This window comes from Vigna unguiculata, chromosome 6 (assembly GCF_037176805.1).
Source record: "Vigna unguiculata cultivar grain cowpea cultivar isolate G323 ecotype 2 chromosome 6, ASM3717680v1, whole genome shotgun sequence".
NCBI lineage: Eukaryota > Viridiplantae > Streptophyta > Magnoliopsida > Fabales > Fabaceae > Vigna > Vigna unguiculata.
In genome coordinates this window covers 39,078,062-39,096,096 of record NC_140797.1, presented here as the reverse complement: position 1 = coordinate 39,096,096, position 18,035 = coordinate 39,078,062, and the positions used below count along the sequence as shown (strand labels likewise).

Below are 18,035 nucleotides of genomic sequence, written 5' to 3'. Positions count from 1 at the left end.
GTACTAGAACCAAACATTTCTAGTTAGCTTTATAGAAGGAATAGCTACTTCATAACTTGTTAAAGTGGTGAGTCGTTAAGTTATGAAAATGATTTTCGCGTACTCATGGCATTTTTATCTCTATTTCTCTTTTTGTATAGTATAAAGTCCGCTCTGCCTAATATATTTATATAGATGAAGAGTCAACGAATTTGTGACATAATTTCGTTGGATAAAGTTTAAGAGCGACTTGGTCCAATATTGGAATTTATCAGTCAAAAAAAAAATTATTGTAATATTATATTGTATTACATGACAAGTATAATTTATTTTCTTAAATAATTTAAACCCAATTCCATCGTGATTAAATTTTATTTGTAATTTATGAACGTCAGATTGTTGAGTGTGTTAAACATTGTTTTGTTACCAGTATGAACACTTTACGACAATATTTCCTTTAACATAATAGGGAATAAAATAATTGAAAAATGGCATGTCTTTCATGGAATATTTTTGAATGAAAAGTAAATGTGATTAAGATAAATACAAGTTCCATTTTTGTACTGTTATACTAAAGTTATTCAACAATCTGTATTTGTTTAAAATAAAATAAATATACAACTAAAATGAAATATTTGCGATTCTATTATGTGCCCTCACGATGATGCATGGTCAAAATTTGTTTCCATATAATGAAACGTAAGCATGAAAACAAGACAGCAGTAGTAATACAATTGGAACACGTCAAAGTAATCACTCTTCAGTTAGTAATTGTCAATCGAAAACAAACGTGAAATGAATGAAATCTGTGAGTATAGAGGTTTCAACTACAAGCTGGTTATTGATTAAAGAAACACATTATACCATGCCTCCTTATGATAAATTTTTATGAACATGACAGTAATGTTTTAAAAAAACGTCATTATTAAATTAAAGATACCATTTGCTTCTAATTAAACATCTTATACAAATAAACAGTATTGCAAGTTATAATTAGGTAAAACAAGATAATATTTGTATCATAATGCTTTTGATTTTTCTCTCTCTGTAGTGTGCACATTCATCTTTTAAAAGTAATAAAACAAGGATAACATTAGTAACAGTTTTGTCAGTGAATTTTTTAGTGTGTATACTTCGCTAACTCTAGCATATATTTATTTTGTTTTCATTCAAAAAAAACCTTTTCTTTCTGAAAGTCTGACGAAATGTTAAAAAGACTATTTTATTGAATATACGATCTCGCTGTCAGGACCAATATTTTCTTGTTTTGTGAACGTTGTTGCAATGAATATTTTGTTCTTCGTAACTAGTTATTCAATCAAATTATTATTTTTACTTTAATGAACTTTTCAAGTAGTACTTACTATCATTCCATTAATATTAGAAATAATAAAATATTAAATTAATCCATAGCTGCTAAATTATATAAATATTAAGTATGGGAGTATTGTTAAGGTTTTGTAAGTATTTAAACGAAATGAATAATAGAAAAAGAAATGAATTTGGTAGCGTTTGTGGAAAAGGAAGAAAAGTACATTCCTTGTAAAATGAAAATAGGGAATAGAAAAATGATGCAGGAGGTTTGGTTGGTCACTTGGTCCACTAGGCTACCTAAACTAAACTAAAAACCAAAACCACCCTTCGGATTCCCTTTTACCATCACCAAACCAAACCATGGGTGAGTGCGTGAGCAAGTGAGTTCAACAAGAAACCAAAACCCGTGACTCAGCCCACTCTTCTTGGCCTAACCACTAACCAAACCTCTCTCTTTCTCGCTCTCTCTCCTTTGTATCAATGGCATCTCAGCAACACGATGCCGTTTTCCGCGAGGAAGACATGGACGACGAAGACGACGAGTCCCAGGAGGACGAAGAGTTCGAAGAAGACGACGACGTTTTGCCCGCCGACGATGAAGAAAACGAGCCTTCTCCCTCCGCCGCTCTCGCCGTCACCGTCGCCGTCCCCGGCTCCGCCATCTCAAACGGCGGAGCCGCTCCACTATCGACGCCCACCGCCACTACCATCGTCATCGGTGACTCCTCCGATCCGAAGCGGCGGCGCGTGGAGCCAATCGAGGAAAAGAAGCCACCGCCGCCGCTAGACGACTCGCGGCGGCTGTTCCAGCGGCTGTGGACCGACGAGGACGAGATCGAGCTCCTTCAAGGGTTCCTGGACTACACCTCTCAGAGAGGATCCTCTCACCACAACGACACCGCTCTGTTTTACGACCAAATCAAGTCGAAACTCCAACTCGATTTCAACAAGAACCAGCTGGTGGAGAAGATCCGAAGGCTTAAGAAGAAGTACCGAAACGTCCTCAACAAGATTGGCTCCGGCAAGGAATTCTCCTTCAAGAGCGCACACGATCAAGCAACCTTCGAAATCTCTCGCAAGATCTGGAGCAGCGTGGCTCCAATCGGCGAAAATTCCTTGGACGACGACGAAATCAACCTTTGCCCCAACCCTAACCCTATCCCCCACCCTAACCTTAATTTTAGCCCCGTAATTCTCAAGAACGAAACGACTTCCAGGAATTCCGCAGAGAAGAAAACACCGAAACGCTCCCGGCCTCGATCGGCGGTGAAAATCGAGCCAAACGATGGATCGGCGTCGAACAGAGATCTTAATTGTACTAGCAATGCTACAACTATGGTTACTCCTACTGCTACTGCTACTAACACTACCGCTACTACTACTACTAATAACAATCATAACAGTGGTTATAGCAATAACATACCGAGTTTGATTGAGGAGACGGTGAGGAGTTGTCTGTCGCCGGTGGTGAGGGAGTTGGTGGGAGCGATAGGAGGAGGAGGAGGAGCGTTCGGTGGGAGAGGAGTTTCCTTCAATTTAAACCCTATGCCTCTGATGAATTTGAGTTATGGTGGTGGAGAATTGGTGGATGAGAAATGGAGGAAGCAACAGATATTGGAGTTGGAAGTGTACTCGAAGCGGTTGGAGCTGGTGCAGGATCAGATCAAAGCTGCGATGGAGGAGTTGCGGTCCGGTGGTGGAGGAGGAGGAGGAGGAGTTTGAGCACACACGCCTTTTAGTTTGTTCTTCGTTTCCTTTTTGTAGTGAGTGATTGGAGTTCTCCTCTTCATGTTCACTTCATCACACCAAGATTTGCCTCGTAATTTGCTTCATACTCATAGCTTAGCACTTAGCTAGTAACTAGTAAGTGGTAACTAGTGTTTTATTTTTCGCTGATTCGGTAGAGCATTTGTCAATTAAAATAAAATGTTTACATTTTAGTCGGTTTTATGTTCCTTTAATCTTCAATGATCTCATACATGTACAGAACAGATGGAAATAATTGGTGCTGAGTGTTGGCTTTGAACCATGATATGTTGTAAAAGATGCAAAAGTAGTCCGTTCTTAATTCTGGAATGATCTTCCTCGGTACTTTCTTATTACAGTTTCGACGCTTTGATACATGCACAACTTTAACTATCTTTTGCATTATTGTTATTCCATGGATTGTAAAATTTGGCATTTTAATATCTGAAAGAGGTTTAAATGTTGAATGAGAAGCACAGTGGAATGGTCTATTCATATATGCTGCAAGCGGTTGGGGCTCGAAGCTCTTTGAATTTTGGATTCTTAATACGTCTCAGATGGGTCAGTTTGTATCTCTGATCACCATCAATGGTCAGTTCTGGTTTTAATGCTCGTTTTATAGTTATTGAATGTTCAGTTATTTTTGGGCCAGATCATCAAATCAATTCCTGTCATTTTAGAGTTTAACAATATTTTAATAGCAGATAGTGTATTATAAAATTCAAGTTGCCGAGTTATAGAAATAAAAAATATTTTTCTATCTTAAAACATCAATATGAGAATAAAATATTAATTAAAATTTGGATCTTAAAAATTTCTTTTTTTAAAGGAAAAAATTGTAAAAAGAATGTACACGATGAGATCTATACAGAGTAAATTGAAGCTCTGAAAATCACCTTAACATAAAATTCATCTTTCATACAACCGTTAACCCTTGAATTTGGTGAACATTACCTATTTGGATCTTTTAACACGGGTTGAATTAACTGATAGCTGTCAATTAATCATTCGACTAGCATTAGGGATTAAAGTAATATAGGTCAATTTCAGAGTTCAAACCGGAGTTTCTTTGAATGATACGAGGAATTAAAGTAGATTCTGATTTTAGAAGTGAAATTTATTTATTTATTCAGATTCATTTAGGATAAACATAATAAATCTTTTCAAGACAACAGTTAAATTATTATTATTATTAGTACTGAATGAATGCTCTTCATACAATTTCATGGCAATGCAATTTTTAATAACTTTCAATAAAAAGAATCAATTTATCATTAATGCTCTTGGTACAGTTGTTTGGAAGTGGTAAGATTCCGTTAAGGTAGATTAACTTTCCACCTTTTTTTCTGAAAAAATAGGTGAAAAGCAAAAGAGGAAGGTAATGTGCTGAAATTCACGCAATGATTAATTCATCCCTTATCCACTATTTCTTTTCGGCAAAGGTTTTTTATTGCACAGTTTCACTTCACCAAGTAATGACGCCAATCATGTGACCAAAAGAAAATAATAATAAAATGTCAAAAATTATCAGTGTTGAATGTAAAAGAAAATATTTATAAAAAAAACATGGTAATTATATAATGGCTGGCTTGTTGATCAGTTCTAAGTAGAAAATGTCTTTTTCAAGTGAGCAGCTGATAAAATATCAAAACAAAATAATTCTTTAAATTAAAAAATACTAAATATTTAAAATATGATTTTAGTGTCTTAATTGTGTTTCAGAAACTAAGTTGAGAGAAAAGTAGAAATGGAAAAGAATTGAGAAATACAGTAAACTGACCTTGAATGAGGGTGTGAAAGAAGAAAACTGTGGAGTGCAGGAAAAAAGAGAGAGGCGACCCAAATGAAACTGAAGAAGAAGCCCAGAGATTATTATTATTATTATTAATATTATTGAAATGAATTATGAAAAGGGGAAAATTAGAAGATAATTAAAAAAAGAAATGCATACCTTATCCAAGAGGAAGGGCATATACTATGGTTATTCTCGTCTTCTCCTCCACAGAAGAACCAACCGTCACTCACGGCTGGCTCTAACTTTCAACTAACAATGGCTTGTGTTACTCCACCATCACCTTTCTCTCTCCACTTCTCAACCTTTTCTCTCAAACCCAAACCCAAATTGAAACCTCATTCTCTTCCTTCTCTCTTTACCAAACCCCGAAAATTGACCGTGAATTCCATCGACGTCTCCAAGGAAGACACCACGCCGTCGCCGTCGCCTACGCCGACGCCGGAGCCGGCGCCCGAGGCGGAGAACTTGGACCCTCGGCGGCTGGAGGAGAAATTCGCGGTTCTGAACACTGGCATCTACGAGTGCCGGTCGTGCGGGTATAAATACGACGAGGCGGTGGGCGATCCTTCGTATCCGATTCCCCCGGGGTTTCAGTTCGAGAAGCTTCCGGACGATTGGCGGTGTCCCACGTGCGGAGCCGCACAGAGTTTCTTCGAGAGCAAGAGCGTTCAGATCGCAGGGTTTGCGCAGAACCAACAATATGGACTCGGGGGAAATTCCCTCACCTCGGGTCAGAAGACCGTCCTTATATACGGCTCTTTGTTGCTCTTCTTCGCTCTCTTTTTGGGCGGTTACTTCCTACAATAGTTTCTCTTCAACTCGCCTAAGGTAACTTTTTGTTTATGTTGGATTGGATATGTATTTATCGACGAAGGGTTATGTGAATGTATGTATGTATTGTATGTAGTCACTACTCAATGAGAAGAATGTGCTCTTTATCTTTCTTTCTTATTGTTTTCGATTCAAGCTAGCACACGCTTTTCTTGCTTTGGATGAGTTATACAATTCGTTTAATAATGTATCAATCAAATACCACGTTCTTATCAAATAATCTTAAAAGGTGTGATGAGTGTTAGTAGTTCCTTCTTCGATGGTAGTGCAAGCTTGGGATTTGAGTTGTGACTCATAGCGTTTGTTTCCTTGTTGTATAAGATCTTGTAGAATTTGATTGCTTAGTAACACTTTCTCAAGAGGATACCGAATTGTACTTGTTTATTTCTACAGGGTTTTTATTTTTAATGATATATCAAGCATCGTAATTTTTTTTTTCGGTTGATTAATTTGCAGTGCATCATCGTATCAATTTAATAATTCTGGGAAATTATAAATAATTGTTCTCGATGATTCTTATTCATATATCTCTTCTTATATAAAACACTGGCAGGACCAGCAAATCTTGTGCTTCCGAGTCCACATCGCGATCAGAGAATGGTTACCAGAACAACAGAAATTCGGATAAATTTGAAATAATTTTGTTAAAATAAATCTAAAATAAGTACAAGACTTTGTCAACTAGTATATCGGATACTTAAATTACCGATAACATTTACTTTTTCAAGTATTTTACTAATTTCAATTCTTTAAATGAGATATATCCTACATTTTTTTTTTTTATAGAAAAGATCAAGCCTAATCTCTAATTTAATTTTAACAAGATAACCAGAGTGTAACATGTAAAATTTTAATACTTCAGTTTTATACAAAAATCGTTTTAATAATTCAATAAAAGGAAATTTATTTAAATTAAAACTAGGTCGATCAAATTACTTCTTCAATTTTGGTGTAAAATCAATCCAATCAGACTATCGTCTGTTGACTTCACCGAAATAGAGACAAGAATAGGAATAATATAAATCAGTTTACACTAATCCAATCATAACTCTTAATTCTACCAACTTTTACCTCAATTGCACTCTAAATTATATCAACAATTAATTTTAATTGATTGACACATTTTACAGTGTACCCATTTTAACTCTTAATTTTGAAAAAAAAAATATATAATCTAACAAATCTAATTTTTCAACTACAAATTTACGATTGTCTATTAAAGTTGGGTGTAGTACATGATAATACAAGTGCCACTGAGCGCAGCTGGATTTATACATGCTACCCTACACAGCAATTACAAGTTTATACAATATTTTTTAGTATTTGTTTAGAACTTGAAAAGCAAGAACATTGTGAATATACTATAGCACTCCCACCTTTCCAACTGCCCGTGTCTAGTGAAGCCAGAACAAAATTCTTTGCAGGCTGCAGCACCTTCACAGCAGAAAATTATTTAAGTGCTATCCAAAGCTTTGATAAGCAATTGTAAGCCTATCGCATTGCATTTCGATGGCAAATGATTTCCGTACTATGGCATTGTTGAACGGATGAGTACCAATTTGAGGAACAACCCAAGGAATAGAAGAGGGCACTTCGGTGACAAGGCAAATAAACTCCACAACAATCACTATTGATTCCCGTGCTCTGGCATATCTTGGGGTTGCCGACTTCTAACTTGGTACACCTTCTTCATGTGCTTATTATCATAAGCTCCACCAATTGCAACTTCTTGATGCCTAGCATATATTCCGTTGGTATCAGGTGCTCTAGTAATCCAATTTGGAGGTGGAATAGGAGGACCCACAAATTGCTGTTGCAGATTAGTTGTTGGTCCTGAATTGGGTGGCCTTGATAACATTACCACAGGAGTCTTTGGTGGAGGTACCGCATATGGTCTTGGTCTTGGGCCATCCTCCATTGTGAAAGTATGGAACCCAGTTCTCCCGTTGTAGTAATGCTGTTCATGATGCTGTGACCTATCCTGTATCCTAAAATTCTGTTTGTCACTGTGTCCACCATTGGACGAGACTGGATATCTAGGCCTAGGCATCATCCCCTGGTGATTGTAATGATGTCCGTAATAACCACTTGTGTCCTCGGCATAATATCTACCAGGTCCAGAGGGTCCTGGTGATCTAAGCACCCGGTTCATTGCATGATGGCCTGGAAGCGGCTCTGTGAATCCGTATGTTGCGTTATTTGGCTTAATATTAAGGGTGTTCTTCACAAGACGATGTGCTGCTTCTCCCAGTTGAGGCCCAGCCATTGCTCCGTGTAGTTGCGGTCTGTTGCATGCATCATACAAGAAAGGTAAGAGCTCTAACAAATGTATGTCTTTGAGCGAGTGATAAAGGCCATATTTAATACAAGAAAAACTTCACTGAGAACTTATCAATCCACTTAATATGGAACTTTCTATTATCCCCTAAGACAATTGCTTAAAGTAAATATTTATAATTTCCTAAAAAAAAATTGTCCACATACAGCAGTGAGTAATACCAGTACCAGAACCGCATTGAACTTTAATGTCACCAGCAGCGGGGGCCTATTTATCCATACACAAATAATATGTAAAATTATCTAATTACAACTCAGGAATAGATTCTAACCTTTCTCTGCCATGACGCCGACCACTATTATCTTCGTGCCATAATACAGGAAAAGGTTTAATATCAATGGCTTTTAATATCTGCAAACATAACCAATGTCAAAGTAAATGAGAACTATACATAGATATTGAAAAAACTAAACAAAAATATAATATTTGTCCCATCACTTAATGTCTAAGAGAGGTCAGAATACCAACCTTTTTGGGCATTTGTACACCATTGGGAGGTCTTGGAATATGTCTATGTTTACGAGGATTAAGATAGGTAATATTTCTGAAATTTGAAACACTCAACATGAGTTCATCCATTGATTTTAAAATATCAGGAAAGTGTAAAAGAAAAAACTTACAAAACTTGATTAAACTCAATGTCTTGCAATCCCTTGATGGGAGAGGATACAACGGTTCTGAGCACATTTCTTTCATACAACCAGACGTGTCCATTCATACCATCACTGCTATCAAAGATTCCAAGACAATTACCAAACATATTTATGATTTCGACTGGTGACTATTACCAAACCATATTCACTAACCTAGCACTTGGGTCAATCGGTACAGCAGGTCTGTCATGCAGAGAGAATTGACAAGAATATTGGTAGTACGATAAGATAAACGGAGCCAAATTATGCGCTCTGTTGACATAAAGCAAATCAAGCATCTTACTATTTCGGAGCTGTTCCTCCACCTGCACATAAAAAATCTGAATGAAATTAAGCGCACCCAGATGCAAAACTATGATTCAAACTAACAGTTGTAAAGTTCAGGACTAAAAATTATAATGTTAAAAGTATCCAGCTCGAACAAACAGATTCCAGCAAAGTGTCAGGGATAATTGTGCAAAAGAAACAGTACTAACAGAGGGTTATCACTTAACAATCAACTTCTTAGACTATTTATTCTTTGATGCAATTTCAAGTCCAACAATTTTGGACCAGTAATCTTTTACAGTTGGTCACAAACGCAATGGACTAGAAAAGTAAAAATGAAAAACAATTCCGGACCGTTAATGTGCCTTCAAGTTTGCTAGTGGCAGAGAGCAATTTTTTCTCATCAATGAATGGCAACTTGGCAACGCCCTGAAAAAAAATGCAACAGTAAACTTAACCCCCATTTTAATAAAAAAATTAAATCACAGACCACTATATTTACCTGCCATGCAAATCGTTTGCCATTCATATCAATCTCAAAGTCTGTCCAAAAAAAAAAAAAGATCTGTCAAGAAAGCAAAACAAGTAACTCTAGAAACTTTTAGATATAGCAAAATAAGTCAATAACAATCAGGTGATCTCACCAGCAGGGTAAAATTCAAGAATAGGTGATGAAGGATCAGTCATCAAATCCCTGTACTTTTCAGGCAGTGCACTTGAACTGTGTAACAAGAACTTAATTAGCATCAGCACAGGATGCATGATATGATAGATCTAATGACAGGAAAGAAGAAGAAACCTTGATGCAGGTAGGGTCCCCATTAGTTGATCAAATGGCTTAAATGGTTCTCCCAAAAAAAAAGTTATCTCCAGATCAGCTAGATCTTTAAGATCAGAAGCAAAAGGAGCATAATGGTATGGGTAGTACCTGAATGAACAAAATAATGAAAAATATTGAAGAATATTAATGGGATGATAATTTCAACAAAATTGAAGGGGTCTCAGAAATTTTCTTCAATATCTTAAAGCCACTCAAACATAAAAAAGGCAGTATCCCAGCTCTAAAGGCCTCCAGTCCATATTATATATTAATAATTCCTTATAAAATCATGATTAGAAGTTCCTGCTACAAAATATCTTTGAAGCTCAATAGCTATGAGCAACAATACAAGGTTCCAACAGAATATAAAGATGCAGGAAAACTTGCTAAAAGAATATATCTGAAGCAAAACACTCTTCAAGCCAGACCAAAGTGTAATAGTACAATACATCTAACTACAGTGCTGAGAAGGTACACAAGATAGTATAACTCACAATGAGGAATAATTGTCGCACAACACAACAAAACAATGACCATGCCTCCATTCTACTAAAACTGTGTATGGTCACTGGTACAAACATTGCTTTGGGTGCACCACAATTAAATGATTACTTAAACAAAAAAAATTTACTAATAAAAAGTTAAAAACGATGATATTTAATTACTTAAGAAATAATGTCCATGTCTTGCATGATAAAATGCATTTAGAACTCATGGTTAGCATCATATAGGAAGTTGCACTTAATTAATAGTAGCCTAGGAAATATTCTCCACTGAGTATATTAAGAGATTATATATGGGTGATATGCAGAACCTATATATAGTACATTCTACTAAATCCAAACACTCAATCCTTTAAGGGATCAGGCCAAGGGTGGGGATATTTTCTCGGTATGAGTTTAAAAGTTAGTTTTTCACCAAAACTGATTACAGTATAACATTATGCAGAGTTCTTAGAATTTGGCCAACTAAAACCCCATAAAACTATGCATGTAAGGTGAGGATTACCCAAGCTTAATAAGCTTTTAGTTAACTCATATATCAAGTTGACGTGGGATGAAGCACCACCCTTGGAGCTGAACTTAAGGCAGATCCCAAAGAAGCCATGATTACAGTGGGTTAAGGGTGACCGTAATCAAGGAAGCTTTCCAACATAAATGAACCAGATTATCAATCTACAAACAGAAAATAGCAGGAATGGGTTCAAATATAATATATTAGCTAGTGAAAGATCAACTAACCATTGCCATGAGCAGACACCCTGGTAGTAATACCGACAAACCCAACAAAGGCCTTCTACATATTTCAAGACCTATGAGGAAGACCAAGACAATCAGCTATCTTCTATGAAAACCATAAATTATAAGGGTTGGGTAAAAATAGCCATCAACAAGGAGAAAACAAAATTAAATCCAACACACCACGAATCAATTCATGGGGACAAATATTCAACCAGTGTGAGGCCCTCAATCCCTCATGAATAGAACATATTGAAACACAGGCAGATAATAACATCAAGATTTCAAGACACATAAACGGGATGTGCCTAACATCATTTAAAAAGAAAATTGTAACAATGTGAGCCTAGTGCACCATTTAAAAAGAAAAGGAGTAGTTTAGGTGTTCTTTGGTTTGAGAAAATTGTTTTCTATTTTTATTTTCTGTTTTCACTTCTACTTACAAAAAAGCCACCTTCTTTTCTCTTTGTTTCCTTTTTAAAAATTTCATATATGAAATAGTGAAAAAAAAAAAAAAAAACTTTCAAAAACAGGAAATCGTGTGAAAATATGGCAACATTTTTGTAATTAACAGTGAAAACAGAAAACACTTTTACAAGTAAACAGGTCTTCATAAGCTCATTTAAGGAGTTTCTGAAAGTTAAATATGTTATTGTTGATAATATGATAGTCAAGTTTTTGCATTGAAAAACTTTTTTAAGCATTGAATTTGTAAATTTGAAAATTTTTTCCATTATAACCCATGACTGTATAGAATTAAAGGTAACAACAAATAATTCCAAGAATACTGATAGCACATACTGTATCTTTTTTTATTTTGTCGGTCTCCTCCAGATCCAAAGCACCAAATTTTTCTGCATAATACCTTTCCTTGTATCCAGGCTCCCCTAACTTAACCTAAAAAAATAACAAACACTATGTAGTTAATAAAAATTCAGATTTCACGTGGTATGGAATAGGCTAAGTATCCTATTCAGGGATCACTCTTGATATAGATTATATCTGACCCAAACAAATACATGACTTCTAAGTTCCAACATCTTTTTAGCAACTTCCAAAAAACAAAAGATACATTTAATTTAAAAAAGAAAATTCTAGCTGTGAAAGTGATCGTTCTCATCAGCTGTTCCACCACTAAAAGAGAACACAATGAAGTTGTTTCACGTACTACCCACGCACTTCTGTTTTAAATACCAACGGAAAAAAAAAGAACTTATATGTATAAACTCTTCAACATGGCTACTAAAATTTATCAGAATTCCCCTCAACTCAGCTGGTTAGTCATAAATGCAACAAGGCAAACTACAAGTAATTCCAAATACTGCAGTTTACTTCCCAAGATTGCCAAAGTAGTAGAACTTATAGGATATAACAAAAGAGGTATACAAGTATAAAACCCTTCAACATGGCTACTAAAATTTATCAGAATTCCCCTCAACTCTACTGGTTAGTCGTAAATGCAACAAACTACAAGTAATTCCAAATACTGCAGTTTACTTCCCAAGGTTGCCAAAGTAGTAGAACTTATAGGATATAACAAAAGAGGTATAACTTACCTGTTATATAAAACTATTAATTATACAGAAGAATATATGTGTACATACAAAACTAGCACAAGTGAAAAACAAGAACATAATAACATTCATAACTATTTAAGAATCTTAGAGTTACTACAAGCTTTACAAGGCTTCCTATGAAGAATTTTAAGTGTAGAAAGTGGGAACCATGTCACCCACGGACCAGCTGGCCAGAAAGATTTTGTGCGGAACCACAAACCAGAAGACAACAGAAACAAATAGCAATTGCAGAAGCAACCCTCCCAGATTTCATTCACACATAAGCAGATGAACCCAAAATTCAATCACAAAATGACACACATCACAGCAAACGTCTAATCACACAAAGGTTGCTATTGGAAAGCCAACTTAATAGTGACCAGTTTGGGGAAGCTTTAATTACAGCCTTGAGGAGGTGTGTTTAGTCTCACAATTGCCTGAGAGAAATTACTTAAATAAAACTTGGCCAATCCTAATCTTATACGCTTGTTTGTGAAATTGAATTAGACCTTAAATTTAAATTCTTAAAAAGGTGAAATTTTACACAACCCCAGCATATTGTGTTCTGAGCTGGAATTATGGTATGCCTTATCATAACTCTATGTGAAAACTAACCACCCCTCACAACCCACAGACACGCTAACCTCAATGTATTTTTGGGAAGCCACTAGAATTTCTGTGGTTTGGGGTCCAGAAAAGTGCAGTAGATTCCCAAACACAAGTTTAAAATGTCAGTAAGAAATACTAAATTCAAGCAAACACTAAAGAATTCGAGAAATAAATAGTAACTAAACCTTGTCCGAAACAGATGCTCGTGGTTCTTCAGGCATTTCTCCTCTTGCCCTAGCTCTCATCTCTTCATTAATTTCTGTAGCCTTAAAACACAATCAAATCAAAAGTATAGCATATCAGGAAGTAAAATTCAAAACCATATTAAAGAGAAATATATATATATATATATATATATATATATATATATGTGTGTGTGTGTGTGTGTGTGTGTGTGTGTGTGTGTGTGTAAAATTATAAATAGTAGACTTGGTAAAAGTACAAAGGATAAATCATATGCACAAGTAGAGTTTAAATCATATCATTCATGACTTTAAATGATATGAAACAGTGTAATTTAGAAATGTGTTAAGTCTACTTCCCAAATAACTTAATTTCAAGTCAATTCAAATAGGAAGAAAAAATCATGGATGATGGCATAAAATTACGATCTCTCAGTGAGAAATTTTAAACAGTAAAAATAGGCCAATAAAATAGAATGCAAAATGGAATGGAGTGAAATGAAGATTTTTCCTCATCAATATTAACAGAAGAACTTTCTTACTATGTATCAAGCAAACTATACCATCTCAAAGTACAGAATCATGAAAATAAGCAGATACCGCTATTATTGAATTTGATTGGCTGAAAACTCCAAAGGGTTCAGAAGTTTAAGAATCCATAATAATTATCCCTTCCAAAGAGGGATAGTCAATACGTAGAAATAACAATACCTGTTGAATGCGAACTCGTTTCTGAAATATTTGATCTTCATGAACAGCAACAGACTGAATAAAATGTTCCACTCTCTCTAAGAAAACCTGAAATATTCAATGATATTCATATTACAATTTACAACACCAATTTAAGAACTAAAAACTCCAGATAGATGACTTAAGAGATAAGACAATCAGTTGAAGGAAGATCATTGCTAAAAATGATTCTGTCACAAAATGACAAACACTACTTAACTGAATTTAAGAAAAAAAAAGTGAGAAACTTACCTCACCCCCTTCAGTAAGATAACCACCCATGGCAGTGAATTCCTTTCTATAAATATGCATCAACAAGTTGACAGCCCCCTGAAACGGTAAAAAGATTATCAAAGAGAACAGGTATAGAGCAGGATATGCAGGTAAAGAGCATATGCATAAGTTAAGCAGGTTCAATTAAAAATTATGTAGAAAAAACTAGAACCATATAGCACTGGCATACTTTTTGTTTCATGTTACTCCTCAATATAGCATGGTGCCTTCCAAATGCTTACCTCACGTATTTCTAATGTTGGCATGTGCGGAAGAAAGTCATTGCCAACAAAGAAGCATAGAAATACAAAATCATCCACTATGCGTTCAAAGTCAATCTCAAAAGGAGGGTTGGGGATCTCCATTTCATATTGCAAATATTCACGCAGCACCCAGATGTTAAGAAACTGTACATACAAGATTTTAGTTTCAAACTAAAAATCAGCAGAAAAGAAGAATGAATATCCAGCCTAACATGCTGGGTTGCAATATCAAACCTGATATTTCTTCTTGTGAACTGGGGTATCATCAACTGGATTCCAGTCCTCAGCTTTCTCACCTGGCTTACCACGACAATCAGCTGCAAAATGACCAACTTGCCCACACTGATAGCACTTGTCCTGTTGTCCAGGGAAAGTAATTACCTGTTCACTCATGTAATTAGTCATCAAGGCAATCCATTGGGATCAATGATCCAAAATCACATAGACAGTTTGTACACTGAAAACTAACCTCCCTCAATATGCAGAAATGAACCTCATGTGTGGCTAAGGCCAACATAATCAAATCAGCATCCTGAATTTAAAGATCATAGCAATGAGATCACCATTCAAAAACTAAAGATAAATACACCAAGCTTGGATAAAATGAAAAATTCTAAATCAGACAAAAACTCACCAATCCATACAAACAGTGACGAGTATTTGGATTAAATCCAGGAAGGTTACGTTGTGATCGTATGTATTCCATTATTTTATGTTCTCCCTCACCAGGAACATTTGAATCAGAAAGTATAACCTTCAAAAAAATACCCAATGTAGCTCCATAGATAAATATATAGAAAAAAATATTCTGAAAACAAGATATATACAATATGAGAAAAGAAAATAAACAGGATTAGTCCTCAAGGAAGGAATGTGCAGTATGGAAGAGATCAAGGGAGCAAAGAATAAATATGATAAGGTCAACCTTTGTATTTATCCAGCCAGGGTTGTAATTTAATCTAGTCTGTATATAATACTGAAGAGCCACTGACAACACTGCCATAAAAGGAGTGCCAGGGGTAATGACATTTGAGTCATAGGTCTCAGGCTTGTCTTTAGAAGACAAGAGTTCCATCTCACCCTCAAATTCTTCCCTGAGTCTTTCCTTTTCAGCTTCCTACAACATCACATTGTACTCAATTTTTGTAAGAGAAATAGCAGGAGATCATAGTAAATAGGAGTATGTTCATATTCTTACAGCCTCAGCTGCATCTTTTGCAGCTCGGAAACGCCGTGATCGTTGCTGGTTCATTTTGGCTCTTGGTGCAACACCGTCTAATGGTGCAAGAAAAATACATATGGAAAAAATGTTAGGAATGAGGAAGTGATTCAAAGTTAAATCACACATACAATAACATAACATTACAGACAAAAAATTACAGCCTCTCAAAATTCAGACAGTTCTAGTTTTCCATATTGGCTATTCTGTTTTACAAGCGCTTATCTGAATCTTTTACCTGAAAAAGATTTGAACGAGGAAAGTATACCATACAAAAATGTGCCAAGTAGCCAATCATTGAAAAGAAATAGAATGCTTAAAGGGAACAAAGTTAATGGATGTTTACAGAATTCTTTAGCATGATTTCTAAGCTTTTGACATAGAGATACCAAATATCTTGGATTTATAACTTAAAGGAGCTGGCTGGCAGATCCTCCATGACGAACAACTATGATCCAAATATATAATATTTATCCAATTATTCCTAAAACATACAGGGTAGGATTCACACATTCCATAAATCCGCACAATGAGCATACTTTTGGGACATCGACCAAAACAAAATAGTAATTATAATCGTTGTCATCACAGATTAATCTTCATTGACATATTGTTTACTTAATCAATGGTATCAATCTTATTTCCTCCTTAAGTATCAAATAAGATTAAGCATAGGTAAAGAATTAATGCATTGATATCGGATTTGCATTCTTATCCAATATGATAAGCAAAGAAAAATGCATGTCTTGGTGTTCCATAGTACCACATTGATAAGAAATGCAATGGTGAGAAAAAGCTACATACCAATTGCGAGATAAAGAAGCTTCCTTGGGCGAACCAATGAAAATAGATGGTCAATGTAGTCAAACATTATTTTGAATACATCTTCATAGGTAGCAGGTGCCGGCTGCATTTTAAAGATTAATCAACAAAAAACACTTCCGCTTAGACAAAAAATAGAAAAGCTACAAAGTCTAGTCAACTTTGTATAAGGTTTCACTCTGCTCATATAACTATGCATGATGCTATATCTTCAAAATGCTCCAGGAGCTCAGTTTGCAGAGCCTCTAAATGCAACAAATTCTAAAGCAAGTTTTCAACAATCAATTGACGAACATGACCTCAATATCAATCCATACGAAGACTTGGAATGCGAACTTGAAACAGAAATCTTACAAGCTCACTACCGTAATTCTCCGCTCCTTTGCTTATTTCTATTAGGTTATATGTCTACTGACTTTTTTTTAACCAATGAAGAAGACATTAATGCTATTAACAGAATAACAGGTCAATCGGTTGCAATATCGGAGTCACGAAAACAGAATAACGGATTGAATGAAAGTAAGGTGAAGCGAAGCATGTACCTTGCCGTCAGGATGAAAACAGGGATGAATGATGCCGTTCATGTCCAAGTACAAGTTGTCGAACTCCATGCCATTAGGATTAGGTTTAGAAACATCAACAGTGCCGTCGCCGCCGGCGGTGTCCTCCTCCACAACGTCGACGATCGAGAGCGGGTACCGATCCGCGAGCCACCGGTAAAACGCTGGCACTCCCATATTTCCGGCTCGCTTCGGCCCGGTTCGGAAACACGAGAGAGAGGGAAAAAATTATTATGATAAAAATCAACAATAGAGGGAGATCTATGTTGCCGTTTAATGTACGGGCGGCTGCGGTGGCCGCCTTATTTTATGAGACCAAAATGCCCCCGTTTAGGAGCGCCCTCGTCGAACCGGTGGCACAAGTTCGGTTTTGTATGCTTCAGTTTGAACATTAAACCGTAAACATCTCTATTATTTTAATTATTTTGAAAAATATCTCCTCTTGTCTTAATTTTAGTGTTAAGAAAAAAAAACTAGCATTTGTTACTTGCATAGAAAAATATTTATTTACTGTAAGTTAGTTTTGTAAAATACTGTAAAATCTATTTTTCCTAAATAAACTTTCAAAGGGTTATATTTTAGAAAAAAAGATTTCCTTTTTCTCCTAACGTCATCCCTTCATCTCCATCTTTGAACCTTTATTTCTCACCTCTCTATTTGCTCGTTTGTAAAATTGAGACTGTAGGATGTTCTTCATGATAAGGCCTTCGATCCCTATCGACCAGTTTCTTGTTTAAGGTAAGTCAGTTTTTTTTCTACAGTGCATGCAAGTCTTCTTTGCTTACATATGCCCTTTGATTTCCATTTTGTATTTATTCTAATCGATGATTGTGTGGGCACA

The 18,035-nt window shown here is 35.7% G+C and overlaps 3 protein-coding genes across 3 annotated transcripts; 2 read left to right on the top strand and 1 right to left on the bottom strand.

Annotated features, from left to right (window-relative positions):
- Positions 1-1,512: 1,512 nt before the first annotated feature.
- Positions 1,513-3,369, top strand: LOC114187722 (putative transcription factor At5g28040). Its single transcript, XM_028076044.2, has one exon. It carries the CDS (start codon positions 1,774-1,776, stop codon positions 3,013-3,015), a length of 1,242 nt encoding a protein of 413 aa, XP_027931845.1. The 5' UTR covers positions 1,513-1,773; the 3' UTR covers positions 3,016-3,369.
- A 1,624-nt stretch (positions 3,370-4,993) lies between these two features.
- Positions 4,994-5,778, top strand: LOC114187723 (Rubredoxin-like superfamily protein). The gene has a single exon (XM_028076045.2). It carries the CDS (start codon positions 5,090-5,092, stop codon positions 5,639-5,641), a length of 552 nt encoding a protein of 183 aa, XP_027931846.1. The 5' UTR covers positions 4,994-5,089; the 3' UTR covers positions 5,642-5,778.
- A 1,074-nt stretch (positions 5,779-6,852) lies between these two features.
- LOC114187716 (5'-3' exoribonuclease 4-like) lies at positions 6,853-17,581 on the bottom strand. Its single transcript, XM_028076038.2, has 22 exons — positions 17,177-17,581; positions 16,617-16,719; positions 15,792-15,868; positions 15,519-15,710; positions 15,228-15,347; positions 15,063-15,125; positions 14,828-14,974; positions 14,573-14,737; positions 14,310-14,387; positions 14,040-14,126; positions 13,332-13,412; positions 11,783-11,878; positions 10,985-11,055; positions 9,723-9,851; positions 9,568-9,644; positions 9,426-9,466; positions 9,278-9,352; positions 8,810-8,961; positions 8,624-8,728; positions 8,472-8,547; positions 8,275-8,354; positions 6,853-7,950 (listed from the first exon to the last, which is right to left on the bottom strand). Exons 1-22 carry the CDS (start codon positions 17,369-17,371, stop codon positions 7,293-7,295), a joined length of 2,868 nt encoding a protein of 955 aa, XP_027931839.1. The 5' UTR covers positions 17,372-17,581; the 3' UTR covers positions 6,853-7,292.
- Positions 17,582-18,035: the final 454 nt, after the last annotated feature.